At 43.0% G+C, this 22,742-nt stretch overlaps 1 protein-coding gene across 1 annotated transcript in view; it reads right to left on the bottom strand.

Moving 5' to 3' along the window:
- The window catches only part of LOC124144130, a 44,894-nt gene that overhangs the window by 4,013 nt on the left and 18,139 nt on the right, over positions 1–22,742 (bottom strand). The window contains exons 2-3 of the mRNA XM_046513388.2: positions 1,284–1,495; positions 142–297 (exon numbers count right to left, since the gene is read on the bottom strand). Of these exons, the coding sequence (XP_046369344.1) occupies positions 142–297; positions 1,284–1,495 (368 nt within the window). The remainder of the gene's footprint in view (positions 1–141; positions 298–1,283; positions 1,496–22,742) is intronic.

The following is a 22,742-nucleotide window of genomic DNA, read 5'->3' as shown; positions in this document are numbered from 1 at the left end:
ATGCTTATGATGTCAAACACTTGATTGTCTGGACCAATTATTTACATACCGCCGTCATATGGGTGACATATTGCTGGGTGTGGCGTTAAACAACAAAGAAACAAACAAACATTGATACACTGACTATAGCTTGTAGCTCACCTGGCTAAGTGTATCCCGTGGTCATTCGCCGTCATCAGCTGCTGACACACGTGGCTGAATCCCGCGCTGATGGTGCAGGCCGAGACTAGCACCAGCACCAAGACGGCCACCTCGCTGGCACAGTGGACCAGGAACCACAGCCGGGCGATGTCCACCCTGGACAGAACATGACCATCACAACAAGCACAGCACTTTTAAAGGGGGAAACGGCAAAGGGTTCGACTTACATTTTGACCACAAAGGGTAGGAAAACTACAGCATCACCATGGCATCACCATTTTGAGAAGTTGTTCGTTGTGCACACACCAAATAGAATGGTACACAGCTTAGCCATATTGTCCATAAAGTACCCAAGTTATATTAGCCCACCCCCAAACACATAAACACACACATTAACACATAAAATTAACCTTTTAAAGACTATCCCTGATTTTTTATTAATGTTAATTGCACTGTCCAGGTTACGACCCCCCCCCCCCCCCCCCCCCCCCCCCCCAAGTTGTGTGCATTCTATAACCCTACCCTGGAGTCTGTCATATTCTTAATCACCCTGCCCTATTATGTTGTCATGTGATGTTACACTCGCATGAATATCGTTTGAAGCGCCAATACAATCTACTATTAACGCGCACACATTCGCTGTGTTATGAGTATTTAAATTGTGGCGTGTGTTCCCACCAACCTGTTCCTAACTTAGTCATTTCCTAAACATGAGTTGATTTTTGTGTTTGATATGGAATAATGTTCACGTTCAACGCCTCAAGTCATGCAATGTTTGACACAAAACACCATATTTTTCACATCCAGTATGTCCGGAGAAACTTTTGAAAATTTCTTTTAGAACTGACGAAATTTTCTTAACAGATTTTTCGGGAACAGTTTATTTTAAAAAATCGCACGCCCCTCCCCTGTAAAAGAAATGGTCGGTCTCTAAACAACGAATGACACCAAGGATATGTGAATTCCCAACATAAATAATTGAAACGTACAACTCGTTTACTTTGAAAGCAGTCTGTATGGTGCAGACGATCTGGCCTGGCTGTGTTAGTGTATCATCGTACCCCGACAGCGTGGATCGACAGTAATATTAACGTCGGTCACTATGACGTTAACGTCACCCCCTTCACGTAACGACCACTTACTCTTGGTTTTTCTTCTGTTTAAAATACAAGTACACGTATCCCCCGGCTGCCACGCTGGCGTAGATGAGGGAGAAGGCTACAGCGATGATAATGTTGTAGTCACAGACGGAGGCGTCAGACGGGAAGTGAACTCTAAAATACCGGAACTTTGGGTTGATGGTGACATTGTAGGTGACGTCTGCGTACAGAAGACATCTATGACCAAAATTGATCTGAAAAAGAAGACATTGACTTGAAATAACATTATTATGTATCAAAATTCTTCAACTTCACAATACATGTACATACATTTCTTCCGTAACCGGTTACCCTAAACACAAGAATAAATATATTTGTATGACTTTCATGTCCACTTAGGAGAGAGTTTTGTTTTACGCCGCTTTGAATATTATTTTAGTTACGTCACGGTGTGTAAGCTTAAAGGACTGATTGATTGTTGTTTAACGACCAACGCTGCAATATTCTCGGCGGTCTGTAAATAATCGAGTCTGGATTAGGAAATCCAGTGATCGACATCATGAACATCGATCCATACATTTGGGATACAGTGACATGAAGTCATCGAATATGACCACCCGTTCCCCACTGTCCACAAATTTAGTTTTCAAAGGTTTTCTAAAGAATTATCTGATAAAATGCATGATGTGAAATTCTGATGGAACGTTTACATATAAACATGTAGACTAAGAATAAGACATGATAATGCACCTCACTGTTCACGGCGTAAGTACTCTTCAAGATAACATATATCTGTAAGTATTTGCGTAACCCCCGCCACCGTCGTGTTAGCATCACTATAGATCAGAACCGTATTTGCTGAGCTGTCACTTGAGATGTTGATGGTATTTGCTTGTCAATGTCAAGTGAATCTTCACCCAGCCGTTGTATATTTCAACTGTCAATCGTCTACAGAGAAAACGGACATTTTACAATAAAACATAAAGTGTTTTTGCATTTTGTCTTTTCAGGGAGGGTTGTGAAAAATGTACATTAACATGGGGAGGGTCATCCGAAAATATGACAATCATTAATGGAGGGTAATTATTTTCAGTACATCAGTACACCTTGCCAGGTTCATGGATGCATCACGTCGGTACAGACAAACCAGTAGTTGATAAGGCTGGGTTCGATGCTACAGAATTAAAAACGGTAAGACACTCTATCAACTGTTCTTTCTGAACAAGTAAACACCATCTGTATTTTCTGTGATTTTAGGACAAACGTGGAGGCTTAAATGAGAAACCTCGTCCGCCATGAATCTCCGATGATTTGGAAATGATTGAGATCTCAAACGCAAACGTCATTTCATTTCAGTCGATCACCACCTGCATGACGTGTGGTTAGGACGGAATGGTGTTGCTACAATCGTCACCACTCGGTCCTTTCAGTAGCCTACAAGAAGACTCGCTCCCCTATCGATGAATGCGATGAACAATCAGAATGCGCCTATGTCTTCGGTCAAAGAATCCCTTATGAATAATTATTTATTTTACATGTCTTGCATTTAAAAATATGCCAAGAATAGTTAAGTGTGTTCAATCATACTGTATAATACCATAAGTCCCGATGTGTTTAAATAGCATCTGGAATATATATGATATATTGGGGAAATATACGTGAATCATTACGCAACGAGTTGACAATTCTTTTAGCTATGCCCGTTTGCGCTTAGACGGAATCCAGTCGTGAAAATGGCCACGAGAGGGGCACGAGTCGCTATTCGGCTTGTCCCGGATAACACGAGTTGATCACGAATGGTGTGGATAGTGAAGGGGTAACTCTAATAGACAACCAAGAGATATGATTGTTACATCGGTAGAGTGCCTGACAAGAATATCTGGGTGAATCAGGAGAATGATAAACATTCTGGGTTTTTTTTACCGTAGATGTATTAAATGTAGATTTATTCAGCTGTTGTAACAAGAGACACGTTTTTGTGATTTAAATCAGCCATCACGGAATGGGGACACGGTCGACAATCTGGCAAGGACATCTGCAGAACAAGCGAACTTCTTCCTCAGCCTACCTGTCCCCGGAACCAATGCAACCAATGCATACACGCATGAGAATGGATAACGCAGCAGATTTGATTGACTATGCGGGAAAATAAAACATGTACCTTAATAACTATCGCTTCCAATGTAAGTTGGTGACATTTACATAACACTGATAGACGTAACTTTCAATTTCGTTTGCATTAACATAACAGTGATAGCTGTCACTTCATTGTCAATTGCTGTTATTACCATAACAATGACAGAATTTCAATTCGGTTGCTGTCATGGACGGAGCTTATATGGCAGTCATATTCAGTGACATATGCATGTGGTGTAACGTGTATTTCAGATGGAAAACGCGATATTACAATAAGGAAAATCTTACTTCACTAACTCCATCTTCCCAAGCCTGTATCAAAGCTGTGGAACAAGACTTTGATAAAAAGGTGTCGGGCCGGGAAGTCGAAAATCTATTTACCAGTAGTACCGGAAAGGCGAATGGAGGGGTAAGGGACTGGGGACCGGGAAGGTGAATGAAAATATCAGTGATGTGTACCCTCGTTATGTATACAACGGACACTTATACATTGAGGACACTGGGGTGTTGTGAGACGGAAAAGTGAAGAAAGACATAAAAAAAATTGAACTCAGAGAATGTGATTACTAACTTCCATTGAACTCGTGAGACGGAAAAATAAAGAAAAAGATAATCTGTCCTCATTTCATTGGTGTTTTCTTTGTAATTAACAAGTACCGGGAAGGCGATCATCTGCCATAATAAGAATTTTTGTGATGACCGGGAAGGCGAACGTAATTTCTAACTCTGAGGGATTGATTTTCGCCTTCCCGGCCCAGAACCGATAAAAAGGCTAGTGGACGCTCTCGCCTCGGGAAGATGCACTGACTGTAAAGAAATGTTGTTAGTGATTCAATTTAAGAATTGCTGACTGACCAATTTTATTCTAACCTCATTACCCACAATGCTGTTGGGTAAGGTTGCCATATTGCTGACTTGCAAAAAAATCATATCACCAACTCGAAGCTAATGCCTACTTCAACTATATTGTTGATCACCTGTACCACGTGTCATATATGTATGTTTACATACACTTGCGTTGATTGACAGACACTTGTCGTGTAGACACAATGCCACTGTGTATACATACCCCGTCATAACGGCCCTATAGGTTCTATTTCAGCGGTCACTGCCATGGGATATAGGTCACTCAGGCACACACCTTCACTCTCACTCATGTTTGATTTATACCACAGACTACAAACACGTGTAGGTATATACTACTCAAAAGGAGTTAGAGAACACCCGGTATGACAAGGCATGCACGATTAACTAAAGTAATATGAAAGAATCGGGTGTTCGTTAACTTTTTTGACTAGTATATGTACAGCCGTGCGGAAGGGCTATAGTAAAATAAAGGTTCCAGGCGTTGTTAGCGGGTCACAAAAATGTTATGCTATGCTATTTCAGTAAAGTAAGATTATTTTCATCACTGTTACCATACATGTATTTTAAGTTTAAGACGTTGTAACCTTATACTCTGGGAATTGATTATTCGTCATCGGAGCTGTCAATCTGTTAAATGAGTCAAATTACGGATAAATCGAAATACATCAAATGGTTGTCGGAATTCGAATTTAAGAGATTCCACTGTAAATGTAGTTGATTTTATTGGATGTGCTACTCGCAATTTATACTATGATTTTAATAATGGCCACTCTTTATTTGACGTAAGTGTATGTTTACACAACACATCGAAATTCATTTTGATTTCGATTAAGACAAAACGTCGCGTTTATAGTTTACTGTTGTGTTGTGTTTTCTGCTTCATAGAATTTTGTCCCACGTTGGACATCTTGCGTAATGTAATGTGTATTCATGTTTTTTTTAGACGGGGGTATCCCTCTGAGTAAATACGAGTCACGTGGTTGTTTACTGGGTCTATTTTTACTGTCAATCAATTCAGGGATGAGTTGGCGTGTAAGAAACCACTTGTCATCTCGTTGAGTAACACTACAAATTACGATGTTTGGCGCTGAACTAGAATGGGACCCTTCTTCTGAGGTGACGTGTGAGGGGATATTTTAAGTACTGGAAACAAAACAGTAAAAGAAAAACGCCGACCCTTGGACGAGTGACGTTTCTCGGTTCCCGACTCTCTCTCTAAACATTACTGTTGTGGCTTTCTGTTTGTATTCAGTTGTCCATTATTATATGTTGTCACTATCCTATTCAATCCTTTTCATGTCGTTATTTTTAAGAATACAGGAACCTACCTTTTTAACGAACACGCTTATAACGAACTGATGGATATAACGAACTTATGCGTTGTCCAGATCATTTGCTGTATATATGCATATAACAAACTACGGTTATAACTAACTAAAATTAGTGGTCCCTTTTAGTTCGTTATAACCGTAGTTTACTGAAGTTTGTATGACTGTTTTTAAGATGAGGTTTGAAACTCGTAATGTCACCACCTCGACACTTTCATACACTAAGTCAGAGACAAGACTCAACAAGCTATTAAAGTTACGTTAGGTGTACACGTGTTTTACAAAACACATAGCTATGCCTTTGTTCGACAAAAACTATTCGTACAAAGTGCAGGTCAACCCACGTGTATATAAATATAGTTTATGTCATCGCTGTCAATTAATACGCTGTAGCATGTTTCATGACATAGCGTTTCGACCATCGTCCCTCCCCTTCCATGAACATAGACTCACGACCATCATTGAACATAGAATAACGACCATCGTCGCCCCTGCACTTGAACACAGACCGTCGAACAACGTCGCTCTCATACTCGAACACCAACTAATGACCATCGTCGATCCTATACTGAAACACAGACTAACGACCATCGTAACTCCTATACTCGAACACCGAGTAACGACCATCGTCGATCCTATACATGAACACCGACTAACGACCGTCGTCACTCCTATTCTTGAACACAGACTAACGACTATCGTAACTCCTATACTCGAACGCCGAGTAACGACCATCCTATACTCGAACACCGACTAACGACCATCGTCGATCCTATACTTGAACACAGACTAACGACTGTCGTCACTCCTATTCTTGAACACAGACTAACGACTATCGTAACTCCTATACTCGAACACCGAGTAACGACCATCCTATACTCGAACACCGACTAACGACCATCGTCACTCCTACACTCGAACACAGACCGTCGAACAACGTCGCTCTCATACTCGAACACCGACTAATGACCATCGTCACTCCTATACTCGAACACAGACTAACGACCGTCGTCACTCATACACTCGAGCACAGACTAACGACCGTCGTCACTCTTACACTCGAACACAGACTAACGACCATCGTCACTTCTATACTCGAACACAGACTAATGACCATCGTCACTCCTATACTCGAACACAGACTAACGACCGTCGTCACTCCTCTTCTCGAACACAGACTAACGATCGTCGTCACTCCTCTACTCGAACACAGACTAACGACCGTCGTCACTCATACACTCGAGCACAGACTAACGACCGTCGTCACTCATACACTCGAACACAGACTAACGACCGTCGTCACTCATACACTCGAACACAGACTAACGACCGTCGTCACTCATACACTCGAGCACAGACTAACGACCGTCGTCACTCTTACACTCGAACACAGACTAACGACCATCGTCACTTCTATACTCGAATACAGACTAATGACCATCGTCACTCCTATACTCGAACACAGACTAACGACCGTCGTCACTCCTCTACTCGAACACAGACTAACGATCGTCGTCACTCCTATACTCGAACACAGACTAACGACCGTCATCACTCATACACTCGAGCACAGACTAACGACCGTCGTCACTCATACACTCGAACACAGACTAACGACCGTCGTCACTCATACACTCGAGCACAGACTAACGACCGTCGTCACTCATACACTCGAACACAGACTAACGACCGTCGTCACTCCTATACTCGAACACAGACTAACGACCGTCGTCACTCATACACTCGAGCACAGACTAACGACCGTCGTCACTCTTACACTCGAACACAGACTAACGACCGTCGTCACTCATACACTCGAGCACAAACTAACGACCGTCGTCACTCTTATACTCGAACACAGACTAACGCCCGTCGTTACTCCTATACTCGAACACAGACTAACGACCGTCGTCACTCATACACTCGAACACAGACTAACGACCGTCGTCACTCATACACTCGAGCACAGACTAACGACCGTCGTCACTCCTATACTCGAACACAGACTAACGCCCGTCGTCACTCCTATACTCGAACACAGACTAACGACCGTCGTCACTCATACACTCGAACACAGACTAACGACCGTCGTCACTCATACACTCGAGCACAGACTAACGACCGTCGTCACTCCTATACTCGAACACAGACAAACTAACGACCATCGTCTATCCTACCCCCGACACTGACTAACGACCATCGTCACTCAATATAAGTACAGGAGTAACGGCAGTCGTAGATCTGTGTCAAAATAAAGGAGTCACGACAGTCGCCTTGTTGACCGCAACTCAAACTAATAGTCTATCGTCGCATGTTAACACATATACTTTTAAACTATACTTTGTGGAAGGGGTGTGATACAACAAAACAGTGCACTTAATACACACGACTCGGTACGCCTATCGTCAAAAGCCTTCAATACTCCCATCTCATCGCCATCGTTTAAGCCCGAAAACTCCTCAGCACGACATGACAGTCACTGCATCACTAGGAAACACAGTGATGGCGTCTCCTGTCAACACTGAGTGGAGCTTCTGTATATACACGTCAGGTATTTCAGATGGAACAGATAGCTGAATCTACAAACACCAAACAAATTCCCCCATTGTGAAGGTAGCGTGGGGACCAGGGTCGAGTTGAGCGGGTGGCCATTCATGATGATACCACAGGGATTATTTATTAGATGTTGCTAGGAGATAGTTCGATGACGGCCGGGTTGATGAGAAATGTCGGGGAAGAATAGACACGTTACCTGGAGATGGGAGGTGTTTTAGTAAGTGACGACGTGTATCTTTAGTTTATGAGATGCTTGGTCACTGGGGTCACAGTGTCCGCCTCAAAGTCAGAGAGGAATTAAATACATTTTACTTAAAATAAACTTCAGCAGATGAAGGTTGATGATAGGCAGGGGAGAAACTACCACTGTATCAGAAAAGCAATTGATTACAACCCAAAAAAGTTTTTTTTTAAATAAGTATACCTAAATTTACCATCTATTCTGTAAATTATAAACTCTACACAGTAGAACATGATATTTATTGTCTAATTTGAAAATCGGAATATTTAAGCACTTTTAGTGGTAGATGGTTTATCAAGTTGTGAGAGTGATGTCCCTTTGTTATCACGATGCACGTTGTTAAATTAGACCGTAAACGAAGAGCGAAAGGCTATTTTAGATCACCATGACATTATGACAAACTAATAGCCTTTAGTAGTCTACTCTCGCCCTCGTAAAATTGGTTATGCTTGCACTCAAATTCGCCTAGTTGCGCCCCAGATAATTATTTATATTGAGTCTCCCACCAAGAGCAATACAGAGTCCAACCCCAGCAGACCGGAATTTAGAACAATCGTACTCTCCACTTCAACGCGAATTTCTACAAGTAAGTTTTCGTAATTCCTTTCCCAACTAGCACATGATTCGGCAGGTTTCTGAGACTCTCTTCATTTTCAGATACTAGTACTGCAATAATTTAGACTTGCCAAATATTATAGACTTGCAAGGGCTGGATTGGATATATATGATCAGCTGTATTTTCTTCCTGCCTGTGAAACGACCACCGCCATATTTAGCTCATTTGCATAATCCTACATGCGATCATCGTGACCCGTGTACATCTCATTACTTGATTTCAAAAGCTCCCTGTGCAGGGAGATACACACTCGGGCGTGGTGTTTCACTGCGACACAGACAACACATTACGCTCACAGAGGACTTCCCATGACATTTAACCCGTGGGCCTATACATCACATCTGGCATTGTGGGGGTTCTGTGAAATTCCCATAAAGTCGGAGAGGGCCACTAGGAAAGATTCCATTCTTAAAATTTGAAGATTCAATGAACCGTATCGTCCACGTTTCCTCCCCAGGAAAACCGTGTGTGGTCTTCAGTGTAACCGCCAGACAATAAACATGATATATTGACCCGTGAATAAAATCAATCAGCAATGTAAACAGCTGGGCAAAATAAAGTACACACCCATGTTTGATGGTGGCTAAATATGAAAGAAACAAGAAACGGTTATTCGACGGTGATGTATTTGATGGAGTTGCATAGTTGTAAATTGGGCCTTAAGTTTGCTGTGTTTTGGCGGTTGTTTTAGCCTAGTAACGTTTTAATAACGTTCGGAAATGTTTGGTCAAATCCAATTTCAAGTGGATTTTCTTTCTTTCAGTTTAGATTCATCAAAATCGGAGAACGGCGCCTTTGTGGACGCGATGAATGGGCGATCTATGTTTGAGTTTACTGCCTTCGTCATGGAGACCGGAAATGAACCTTCGACCTTCCGGCATCCACCACCCCAACACTAAAACCCTTCTCTACTTCTCTATGTCCTGACCAGCCGAGCACCCTACACAGATACGCGTGTTTATTGTTTACGTATAAGACCGCCTCCGTGGTCTAGTGGTAAAGTGTTCACCCGGAGAGCGGATAGTCCGGGGTTCGATCCTCGGCGGCGTCATACCAAAAGACGGTATTTGTTGTTATCGAGACTGACGCATGTTTCAGTGACAGCGCCCTAACCATACATGTTATATATGTAGTTTACACAATTCAGTGCAAAAAGAATGGTGATATGCGCTCACCTTGCTTGAACCCATTATAATGACCATTAATTGGGAATAATTTTGTAAAGATCCCTTCTTTGTTACATGAATGTGTGTAACACAAGATCAAAGAAACATCTATGGCTGCATCCTTTGGAAAGTGGTACAATATTCTCGACACGGATCATTAACAATCCTGTTCGTCTTACATAAGCCTAGATTGAGTCTCTCGGCTGACCTCAAATCACCCTTTCTGCCAATTTTGTAAATTTTGGCTCCATCCGGTTAACATCTGAAGTCGTTAAAGGGGACACATGTATCATCAGCCTGTCATGTCATTAAATCGATAGATAACATCACACATGAAAGACCCTGTGATGTTTCACGCATGTCCACGCACAGTTGACGAAACAGACCTGTGTGCCGAGGATGGCATGAGTTATACAACACTTCATTCACTTTGGATTGCTAACTGCACCCTTAAAATAACCGTGTGACTTATAAAGTTCATACAACACTAACTGGTTGAATACCAAGATTTAGAAATGATAGATACAGATCTTAAACCTTTAACTTTTGAATTTCTTTGCTGAGTGTTTATTACGGCGCGAAACATATTTCCATTATTGAGGTAAGTACCTTAACAAAGTAATCTGATCATGGGCAGAAAAAACCAAAAGGATTACTTTGCTATTGCCTGTTTTAGATACACAATCGTCTATATATTCAATAACCATGTTTGTACAGCAGTACAACTCAGTCAGTCAACCTTGTGTCTCACTCAGTCAGTCAACCTTGTGTCTCACTCAGTCAGTCAACCTTGTGTCTCACTCAGTCAGTCAACCTTGTGTCTCACTCACTCAGTCAACCTTGTGTTTCACTCAGTCAGTCAACCTTGTGTCTCACTCAGTCAGTCAACCTTGTGTTTCACTGAGTCAGTCAACCTTGTGTCTCACTGAGTCAGTCAACCTTGTGTTTCACTCAGTCAGTCAACCTTGTGTCTCACTCAGTCAGTCAACCTTGTGTCTCACTCAGTCAGTCAACCTTGTGTTTCACTGAGTCAGTCAACCTTGTGTTTCACCCAGTCAGTCAACCTTGTGTTTCACTCAGTCAGTCAACCTTGTGTTTCACTGAGTCAGTCAACCTTGTGTTTCACCCAGTCAGTCAACCTTGTGTTTCACTGTCAGTCAACCTTGTGTCTCACTCAGTCAGTCAACCTTGTGTCTCACTCAGTCAGTCAACCTTGTGTCTCACTCAGTCAGTCAACCTCGTGTTTCACTCAGTCAGGCAACCTTGTGTTTCACTGAGTCAGTCAACCTTGTGTCTCCCTCAGTCAGTCAACCTTGTGTTTCACTCAGTCAGTCAACCTTGTGTTTCACTCAGTCAGTCAACCTTGTGTCTCACTGAGTCAGTCAACCTTGTGTCTCCCTCAGTCAGTCAACCTTGTGTTTCACTCAGTCAGTCAACTTTGTGTTTCACCCAATCTGTCAACCTTGTGTTTCACTCAGTCAGTCAACCTTGTGTCTCACTCAGTCAGTCAACCTTGTGTCTCACTCAGTCAGTCAACCTTGTGTTTCACTCAGTCAGTCAACCTTGTGTTTCACTCAGTCAGTCAACCTTGTGTCTCACTCAGTCAGTCAACCCTGTGTCTCACTCAGTCGGTCAACCTTGTGTTTCACTCAGTCAGTCAACCTTGTGTTTCACTCAGTCAGTCAACCTTGTGTTTTACTCAGTCAGTCAACCTTGTGTTTCACTGAGTCAGTCAACCTTGTGTTTTACTCAGTCAGTCAACCTTGTGTTTCACTGAGTCAGTCAACCTTGTGTTTCACTCAGTCAGTCAACCTTGTGTTTCACTCAGTCAGTCAACCTTGTGTCTCACTCAGTCAGTCAACCTTGTGTCTCACTCAGTCAGTCAACCTTGTGTTTCACTGTCAGTCAACCTTGTGTCTCACTCAGTCAGTCAACCTTGTGTTTCACTCAGTCAGTCAACCTTGTGTTTCACTCAGTCAGTCAACCTTGTGTTTCACTCAGTCAGTCAACCTTGTGTCTCACTCAGTCAGTCAACCTTGTGTCTCACTCAGTCAGTCAACCTTGTGTCTCACTCAGTCAGTCAACCTTGTGTTTCACTCAGTCAGTCAACCTTGTGTTTCACTCAGTCAGTCAACCTTGTGTCTCACTCAGTCAGTCAACCTTGTGTCTCACTCAGTCAGTCAACCTTGTGTCTCACTCAGTCAGTCAACCTTGTGTTTCACTCAGTCAGTCAACCTTGTGTCTCACTCAGTCAGTCAACCTTGTGTTTCACTGAGTCAGTCAACCTTGTGTTTCACTGAGTCAGTCAACCTTGTGTTTTACTCAGTCAGTCAACCTTGTGTTTTACTCAGTCAGTCAACCTTGTGTTTCACTGAGTCAGTCAACCTTGTGTTTCACTGAGTCAGTCAACCTTGTGTTTCACTCAGTCAGTCAACCTTGTGTTTCACTCAGTCAGTCAACCTTGTGTCTCACTCAGTCAGTCAACCTTGTGTCTCACTCAGTCAGTCAACCTTGTGTTTCACTGTCAGTCAACCTTGTGTCTCACTCAGTCAGTCAACCTTGTGTCTCACTCAGTCAGTCAACCTTGTGTTTTACTCAGTCAGTCAACCTTGTGTCTCACTCAGTCAGTCAACCTTGTGTTTCACTGAGTCAGTCAACCTTGTGTCTCACTCAGTCAGTCAACCTTGTGTTTCACTCAGTCAGTCAACCTTGTGTTTCACTCAGTCAGTCAACCTTGTGTCTCACTCAGTCAGTCAACCTTGTGTCTCACTCAGTCAGTCAACCTTGTGTTTCACTGTCAGTCAACCTTGTGTCTCACTCAGTCAGTCAACCTTGTGTCTCACTCACTCAGTCAACCTTGTGTTTCACTGTCAGTCAACCTTGTGTTTCACTCAGTCAGTCAACCTTGTGTCTCACTCAGTCAATCAACCTTGTGTCTCACTCAGTCAGTCAACCTTGTGTCTCACTCAGTCAGTCAACCTTGTGTCTCACTCAGTCAGTCAACCTTGTGTTTCACTCAGTCAGTCAACCTTGTGTTTCACTGAGTCAGTCAACCTTGTGTTTCACTGAGTCAGTCAACCTTGTGTCTCACTCAGTCAGTCAACCTTGTGTCTCACTCAGTCAGTCAAACTTGTGTTTCACTCAGTCAGTCAACCTTGTGTTTCACTCAGTCAGTCAACCCTGTGTCTCACTCAGTCAGTCAACCTTGTGTCTCACTCAGTCAGTCAACCTTGTGTTTCACTCAGTCAGTCAACCTTGTGTTTCACTCAGTCAGTCAACCTTGTGTCTCACTCAGACAGTCAACCTTGTGTTTCACTCAGTCAGTCAACCTTGTGTTTCACCCAGTCTGTCAACCTTGTGTCTCACTCAGACAGTCAACCTTGTGTTTCATTCAGTCAGTCAACCTTGTGTTTCACTCAGTCAGTCAACCTTGTGTTTCACTCAGTCAGTCAACCTTGTGTCTCACTCAGTCAACCTTGTGTTTCACTCAGTCAGTCAACCTTGTGTTTCACTCAGTCAGTCAACCTTGTGTTTCACTCAGTCAGTCAACCTTGTGTCTCACTCAGACAGTCAACCCTGTGTCTCACTCAGTCGGTCAACCTTGTGTCTCACTCAGTCAGTCAACCTTGTGTCATCAGTACAAAGGAAGGCAAGACACGCAACTGTTTAACACCTTAACCTTCGACAGCGTGAGGAATTTATAGGTTGAGGTACGCTTGATTAAAGATACGCTGAGTATACTGATGACCACACGAGGAACAAAGTCACACGTTATGCGCACAATTAGGAATACGTAGTCCTTTCATGTTTATCATATTTACGTTTCTGGATGAATGCTGTTGTTGCCAGCTCGAGGATTGTTGGGGAATGTATGTCGCGATGAGGCTGAGCGACACGCTGTTTTTACAGGATCACGACAGCACAATATGAGGAAGCCGTTAAGAGCTCTGTCTTGTGAACTGGTGTGTTTGTTCGTTAACTCTTTCATTGGTGACTGTCTTACGGTTGGTCATTTGCCACACATATAAGGGAGATGAATTGCGTTTCGTTACGTTACGTTGCGTTGCGTTGCCTTGCCTTGCCTTGCCTTGCCTTGCCTTGCGTTGCGTTGAGGTGAAATGGGGTTCAATTTATTGCATTTATATAGCGACGTGTACTTACATGTACGTGTATACATAGCTCACTCAAACACATTAACTGATTCCGAGCCGATGATTCTTTGTTTAATCCACTTGATGCCACGCGCGAGGCATGGTAATAACAAGTGCCATCTTTTAACGGTTGTTTGGTATGACGCGGACGGGGATTGAACCACCATAATTTGGTGTGTAGGTTACGCAGTTTGTGGGTACAATACAATATCGATCACTTATGTCAGAAACCATTACATAATTTAGGCAGCTGAAATATAGCAGGGATACTGACACAATGTAACGCCTATTCACTCATTCATGACCACAGAGATTCTTGGTTGGAATTGGTGACCGTCAACCTATGGTTGTCGTACCAGGTGGTCAGTTTCGGTGACGCGATGCATCACAGGCCGTCTTCATATGGCTGGATTTTAATAATAATAAGTGCTGACTACCGCTATAAACAACAAAACAAACATGACATTTGTTCATATGACCTTACTAGAGTATATCCTACGTATTAAACATCCATATATGCATAACAGGGCCCCGTTCCACAAAGGGATTTTAGCGCTAAGGTGATCGTAAATCCAATACTTTAACATGGGCTAACGATCGTCGTAGTGCTACAAGTGAGTGAGTGAGTTAAAAGTTAACGTCGCATAGTCATTATTTCAGCCTTTTAGCGACGAGAACAAGTGGAGATATATATATATATATATATATATATATATATATATATATATATACACAATTGAGTCATCATGACAACTTAGTGCTACATTCGCTTTGTTGAACGGGGCCCAGTAGTGTTTGAGTTCCTTTTAAATCCATAATATATTTAATAAATGATGGGTTATCAGGGACATCCACTAGTTGCAAAGTCCTTGTCTGTCGCTCTATGCCGCTGATAGCAATTTACAATCTATCATAGGCGGTCGTTAAATAGTCCTGTCTAAGCCAGACCAACAAGTGGTTGACATTATGAGCCATGTCCCACGCCGTCAGTGGCACGATGACCCATTTACGACAATGCCAATCTCATTAAAATCAGATCTTAGTTCTCGCTACCGCTAAACAAAGATATGAGGACACCCCATTAGGGTCACGTCAGACCGACCTTGCGCGAACTTTGACCGACCAATGGAATGACCAATCAGAAACCAGCTTTCTCGTGCTTTACGGCACTAATTTCAAATTGGCGACTACGCTTCGAAACATATTTTGACAAAGTCTCGATTAAAAATTTGAAACCTAAACAAAAGAACATTCTGGAATGGCTAATAGATAGTCTAGATTGTATGGATTCAGTCGTTAAACCCGTAACTATCGTTCGGAGTTAAAGTTTTCGAGGTTGCATGATTAGAAATCACATTCCGACTGTCACTTTCATAATCTGGTAAGCGATGCTCTGATTGGTCGGATGAAAGGTCGTTCTGACATGACCCCTAATAGGATGTCTTCAGATCTTTGGTTTAGCGGTAGCGAGAACTAAGGTCTGATTTTAATGAGATTGCGTCAATGCCGTAAACAAACGACTTCGTTTCTTTTAGCATTCAGAAATGAGTAATTTTACAGTCGATGCAGAAGCAGATGTGTCTGTATCTCAATTTAAAACACTGCATTATCTAAAACGATAATTCAACATGTCAGTAATCATTATCATGATTAACGCGCAGTGATTAATGTAGACAAATACAGAGACTAGAATTTTGTTTGATCCGATTTGATCGATGAATCCATTTGTTTCTAATTCGCTTTGCATCGCATTTCCTATTATGACATGTGCTTTCGAGAGGACAAAGTGTGATGTTTGCCCGTATTTACACTGTTGTCAGAAGGATTTAAGAAATTAGAACAAACAGTTTGGCGACGTTCTGAAAGTAATGTGAATGAGAGGTACAGTGTTTCTGTTCAGCATCTACATGCAACAACGACAGTACATTCTGGCAAAACACATTTTAGAGGATTTCAGATATCTCTCACATTGGCAATAAATCAAAAACTTGCAGTTGATAGAGTTAGAAAAAAGCCTAACAGGACCGTGATAATTCAAAATTTGAGGGGCCACGGATTGCCCAGTCGTCTGAAGCGCCGCAATTCGCGGTGCAGAGTTACGTCCCTTGGTCACGTCAGGAGCCTATGATTGTGTGTTCGAATCCCGGTGCGCCCCGATTGAGTTTCTAGGTTTGTCAGTGCTCGTGGGTCTTACCAAAGTGGTAAACGTCTGAGACCTGCATCACTTCGGGATTTCCACTCACATCAAGCTGACACGCCGTGATATAACATGAAAACTGTTTAAAGCGGCGGAACTCACTCACTCACTCACTCAAAGGTTTTAGTGCTGAATCAGGCCATTCATACAAAGTATTTACGTTTCCTATTTAAAGTAGATTAAATAAAATATATGACAACGGTGTGCAGACACAACACGAACCTCTATAGTGAAGGGAAACAATGCTCCGCCACCCCGTGCTAGTTACCGGTGAACCTCTAGACGTTGTGGTTAGTGCCAGGTGTAAAACTAAAACATTGCCTGCCTAGCCCCTTTAAATATAAACGATACTTGGATAAATATCAGGCTTGGGCAGCTTTAAAATGTGACGCCTAGACAAAACAGTTAGGTAGAATAGGACTTCAGTAACCCATGTTAGCCGTAAAAGGCGACCATGCCTGTCGTAAGAGACGACTAACGGGATCGGGCCAGGCTCGCTGATTTATTGATGCATGTCATCGTATCCCAATTGAGTGGATCGATGCTCATTATGTCAATCAGTGGATTGTCTGGTCCAGACTCTATTATTTACAGACTGCCGTCATATGGAATATCGCTGAGTGCGGCGTTAAAGAACAAAACAAACAAAGTTTTATCAATAGTAGGATCAACAAAATATGTCTAGTTACGTTGCACAAACACATCCTTTCATTGTTAGAGATTCTAGAACAGTAAAAATAAAGTGCTGAAAGTCCAGGTAGATTTCCCTCGGGACCCCTTCTCAAACTCACCACCCTCCCAGCAGTAAAAGTGTCAACGTTAAATCGATGTCGGAGATTACTCGACACACAGACTACAATGGGGATCCCAATCTCCTCTCGATGAAAATTCCTACTCAAATATTCCAAGTTTGTCGAAAGCCTTTTGGCAACATTTGCTCATTTCTGGAGCGATCACCCAAAGTAGTTAAATCTTGTACACGACATTGAGGGTCGTAGGTGCACTGTCGACTCGTATTTCAGATGAGGTAATTTGAAGTATGTTACATTTTGTCGTAACCTTGCTTGAACCAAACTTTACGCATGCTTGTCACAATACACGCGGCTGGAGTTGACGTGACTTGGAGATAAGGTGTTGGGAACATTCAAGGTTGTGTGTGGCGTCATGCCACCTGCTGTGGTGATATTGACACGTTTCGCTGAAATAGACATCTCTTACACGTGACTCAGCTGTTTTAAAAGGGGCTTCATTAAGAAATAAACAAGATGGTAACGACCTGGATATTGAACGTTTACACCAAGTGAGGAACTCCGGGCACAAGCAGTGATCAACGCGTCAGATACATCATGTATGTTGATATGATTTTAGAGTGAGTGAGTGAGTGAGTTGGGTTTAACGCCACTTTTAACAGTATTACAGTTATATCGCGGCGTGTCAGCTTAATGTGGGAGGAAAGCCCGAAGTGATGCAGGTCTAAGACGTTGATTACTTCGTTGAAACCCACGAGCACGGGTATGGTGTTGACAAACCTAGAAACATAATCGGGGCGAACCGGGATTCGAACCCACAATCATAGGTTTCTAGCGTGCCCAAGGGACGCAACTCTGCACAGCGAATTGCGGCGCCTTAGGCGACTGGGCCACCCGTGACCCCTATGATGTTAGAATAATAAATCTTCCATTTGTATGTGTGTGAATGACTGATTGATTAATTAAAGTGAGTGTGGTTTTACGCCGCTTTTAGCAATATTCTTGCAATAGCACAGCAGGGATGGGCTTCGCACCTTGTGTCCATGATGTCAACTGACCTTCCACGCGGACGACAAGCGAACTCATCTGCTACACCACCTACCTATCTCAAAGATGTCTGACACATGAAATTGCCTCTGTGATTTAAACTAGACTAAGAAGATACAACACACACTAGTCGAAGTGTTAAGCTCTCTGTTCCATTAAGAGCCCGCTACATGTTTTAACGATACAAAGTGTCTTTCACACCCTGTGTCCATGGTGCCAATTGACCTTCCACGCGGGCGACAAGCGAACTCATCGGGTACCCCACCACCCTATCTCAAAGATGTCTGACACATGAAATTGCCTCTGTGATTTAAACTGAGACTAGGAATATACAACACACAGTAGTCGAAGTGTAAAGCGTCCTGTTCCATTAAGAGCCCGCTGCATGTTTTAACGATACAAAGTGTCTTTCACATGTACACCTTGTGTCCATGATGTCAATTGACCTTCCACGCGGGCGACAAGCGAACTCATCGGCTACCCCACCACCCTATCTCAAAGATGTCTGACATATGAAATTACGCTGTGTGTGATTTAAACTGAGACTTAGAAGACATATGACATTACCACTGTGATTTAAACTAGGATACAACACACAGTAGTCGACGTGTTAAGCGCTCTGTCCCAATAAAAGCCCTCTACATGTTTTGAAGATACAATTCCAAGTGTCCTTTTTTACGAAAATGCCGTGTAACCTTTACGTCTGCAAATTTTTGCATACCTTCATATCGGAATGAAATATTAATAAGCTTTGTTAAGTTGTTAGTATTTGCTGAAGATATACTACTCAAAAGAAATTAAAGAATAACCTAAAGAATATGTGCTCTTTAACTCCTCATGAGGAATATATGTTAGTGGTACCTGTTAGAGTGAGTGAGTGGGTAAGGTTTTCGCCGCTGTAAGCAATATTCCAGCAATATCACGGCGGGGGACACCAGAAATTGGCTTCACACATTGTACCCATGTGGGGGAATCGAACCCGGGTCTTCGGCGTGACGAGCGAACGCTTTAACCACCAGGCTTTCACACCGCCCCGGTACCTACTGGGATATTGCTGTGTGCGGCGTAAACAACAAACAAACAAACAAACAATAAGTGAAACCAAGATAGTTTTGCAGTCGTATGTATCAGTTTTAATCAGTTAGTAGTTTGACCGGTAGAGATTATATGATTCTTTAAATACCCTTCTTCACCACTGTCCAATTCTAAAGACACGTACATAAAGACACCTTAAATAAATTATTTAAAACTACTGGTACTAAAAATATACAAAAAAATGTGGTGTCTCCTGAGGCAAGTGACTGTCCACCTAACTGTGACTAATATCATGTACTAATATTATTGCTATTATTGTTATCATAACAATTTAGTACTCCTACTACCAGGATCAGCATCGCCATCATAGATGTGTTCCGTTGCCTGGCAACGCCACTGTTAGCGGTCATGGGTTGCGTGTGGGGCAGCAGGGTTGACATCATTGACGACTCTATCTGCATTCCGTGTTTCCCCGTTTGCGGAATTTGTCGGGATCCACCCCATATTTGCTACCACACTCCCATAAAGCTGATAAGCCGGCGGGGAGCTCACATATCAAGTAGTTGAGTTATGTCGCGGCGCTATGCCATGCGTGACAGATTGTTAAAGATAGGGTTGTATAAAAGGGTTGTTTTGTATGCGGTGATCATCAGATTTTAACTCGGAGAAAAATGGTTCTCCATTGTGTTTTAAACTAAATGTGACATTTATTTGACAGGCGTTTTTAAGGTTTTTAATCGTTAATTTGAATAGATAACCCGTGGGTACCCGCCTGAACAAGATAATCCTTGGGTAGGTACCAGCATGGATAGATAATCCTTGGGTAGGTACCAGCATGAATAGATAATCCTGGGTAGGTACCAGCATGAATAGATAATCCTGGGTAGGTACCCGCCTCAATAGATAATCCTTGGGTAGGTACAAGCATGAATAGATAATCCTTGGGTTGGTACCAGTCTGAATAGAATATCCTTGGGTAGGTACAAGCATGCATATATAATCCTTGGGGCGACTCAGAACACGCCCTGCAGAGTGTGTGAATGAGTGAGTTAAGCGCCGTTTTCATGAATGTTACAGTAATTTAAAAGCAAGTGACACCGTGAGTGAGTGAGTGACACCGTGAGTGAGTGAGTGGGGTTTAATGCTTCTGTTTTGCAGCAATATCACCGCGGGCAACACCATGATTGCCGATTATAATAACGCGTCTTAATTCGCCAAGGTGATCTTCCGTCCCAACCGGTCAAATTATGAAAGACTGACACCCAAATGTGAAAAAAACACCACCATGTATACATATTTACAACGAAGGCGTCACGTCGTCAGCGATTCGGCATAACTTGATTGTGGTCATCTGATACAGCAACAGAAGGTACAGGTCAACTGATTGGGCATCGCCAACAGTGTATCATGGCATGAGCCTGTGGCTTCCCTTTCCCAGGGAACAAACCAGGGCGTGTTACCTGTGTACAGGGCCTCCTGTGATTGCATCTGGTGGGTGCAGTCGCGTTAGTCGTTCCTGTACGTACGTGTTACATTACACGGAAAACAGAGGAATCTACATACGGACTACGGCAACATCTTTGTCTACGTGATTCGGCTGCTGACGGAGTACGCCACCAGGTAGTCACCGTGACCCATGATCACATACAGACAGCTGGCAGCTCGGGTATATACTACACCACTGCAACCAGCGCCCACTTGCCAGCGAACTTAGCGCTAAGATGATCGTAACTCTCAGACTTTAGTGAGTAAGTGAGTATGGTTTTACGCCGCTTTTAGAAATATTCCAGCAATATCACGGCGGGGGACACCAGAAATGGGCTTCACACATTGTACCCATGTCGAGAATCGAACCCGGGTCTTCGGCGTGACGAGCGAACGCTTTAACCACTAGGCTACCCGACCGCCAACCCCCCCCCCCCCCCCCCCCCCCCCCCTCCCCTACTCATAGACGTAGACATGGTCCCTTTCTCAATGAAGCTATCACATCTGTTCCGCGAGGGGTGGGGGTACCTGGGCGGGGGTAGTTTACTCTTTAAATGCATTGTCATCAGGTCACTGTCCACCACGACTGTAAGAGAACAAAACAAGTACCAGGTTTGAACTCAAGCCCGGTGTTTTTTTAGGATTAGCAGACTCTTGTCCTGAGCCTCTCCAAGCAAGGCCGTGAGGTGTACACAACAGGACAACGTGTTTTTGTTTCCACGCTCTACATAAGGTGAAGAAGTACGTTTTTACTACAAAGAACCATGAGTTAGATGTTAAGTATTTCTACTCGTTATTGTTCCACACAAGGATCGGTGTTTATCTAAGGCTTGCCTTAGTGGGGGTGTATTTTACCCCAGGACTGTCACAGTCACGTGACTTGTCTCACATACCCACACATACCTACTATAGTATTGGTGCATCACGTGGGGAGGGCATCTGACCACAGCTGGAACATGAAAGTATGTCCAGACTGGTTCCCAGATTATCCACTTGGTGTCGCAACTCTCTCTTTCAATCTATCGCAGGAACAAACGGGAACCAGTCTGTACATTCTGTCGTCACAACACCCTATCTGTACGGCGCTAGGTATACTCTCTCTCTCTCTCTCTCTCTCTCTCTCCCCCTCCCTCCCTCTCTCTCTCTCTCTCTCTCTCTCTCTCTCTCTCTCTCTCTGGATAACAACTTCTTTGATTACTGCAAAGGCGACTGTACTTTGTCATCCGTCAACTTCTAAGTAATGCCTATTAAACAATTCTCTATATATGTGTGTGTCACAACACAAAGTTCTCATTGAGCTCGAAGTGTATGGCTATCAGGGTGTGTATGCCAGTGTAATGAATGCTGATCTCGAAGTATTTACGTATGCTTAACTCCAAGTATATGATGTATAATATCCTGCTTATCGGGAAGGGCGTGCAAATAAATTATATACTTATGAAGTTTATGCAATCTCGACTTGTATACTGTTTTCTTGGTGTACGATTAAGGTGAATCCTATGCAGGCGTATCCTTATCTGGAAGTGTATGCTTAATCGGAGTGTATGCTTAGGAGGGTTCTGCTTATCACCAAGTGTATGCTAATCTGGACATGCTTAATCTGCTAGGAAAGTTAAGTGTTTGCTAATGTTTGTTTGTTTGTTGTTTAACGCCGAACTCAGCAATATTCCAGCTATATGACGGCGGTCTGTAAATAATCGAGTCTGGACCAGACAATCCAGTGATTAATATCATGAGCATCAATCCACGCAATTGGGATTGATGACGAGCATCAACCAAGTCAGCGAGCCTGACCACCCGATCCCGTTAGTCGCCACTTACGACAAGCATAGTCGCCTTTTACGGCAAGCATGGGTGCTGAAGATATATTCTACCCCGGATCTTCACGGGTCCTGACAACTAGGAGATATTACACAGGTGACACCTC

Source organism: Haliotis rufescens, unplaced genomic scaffold (genome assembly GCF_023055435.1).
Source record: "Haliotis rufescens isolate VD_foot unplaced genomic scaffold, xgHalRufe1.0.p SCAF_82, whole genome shotgun sequence".
In the NCBI taxonomy this organism is placed as follows: Eukaryota; Metazoa; Mollusca; class Gastropoda; order Lepetellida; family Haliotidae; genus Haliotis; species Haliotis rufescens.
This window is presented reverse-complemented; position numbering and strand designations above follow the sequence as displayed.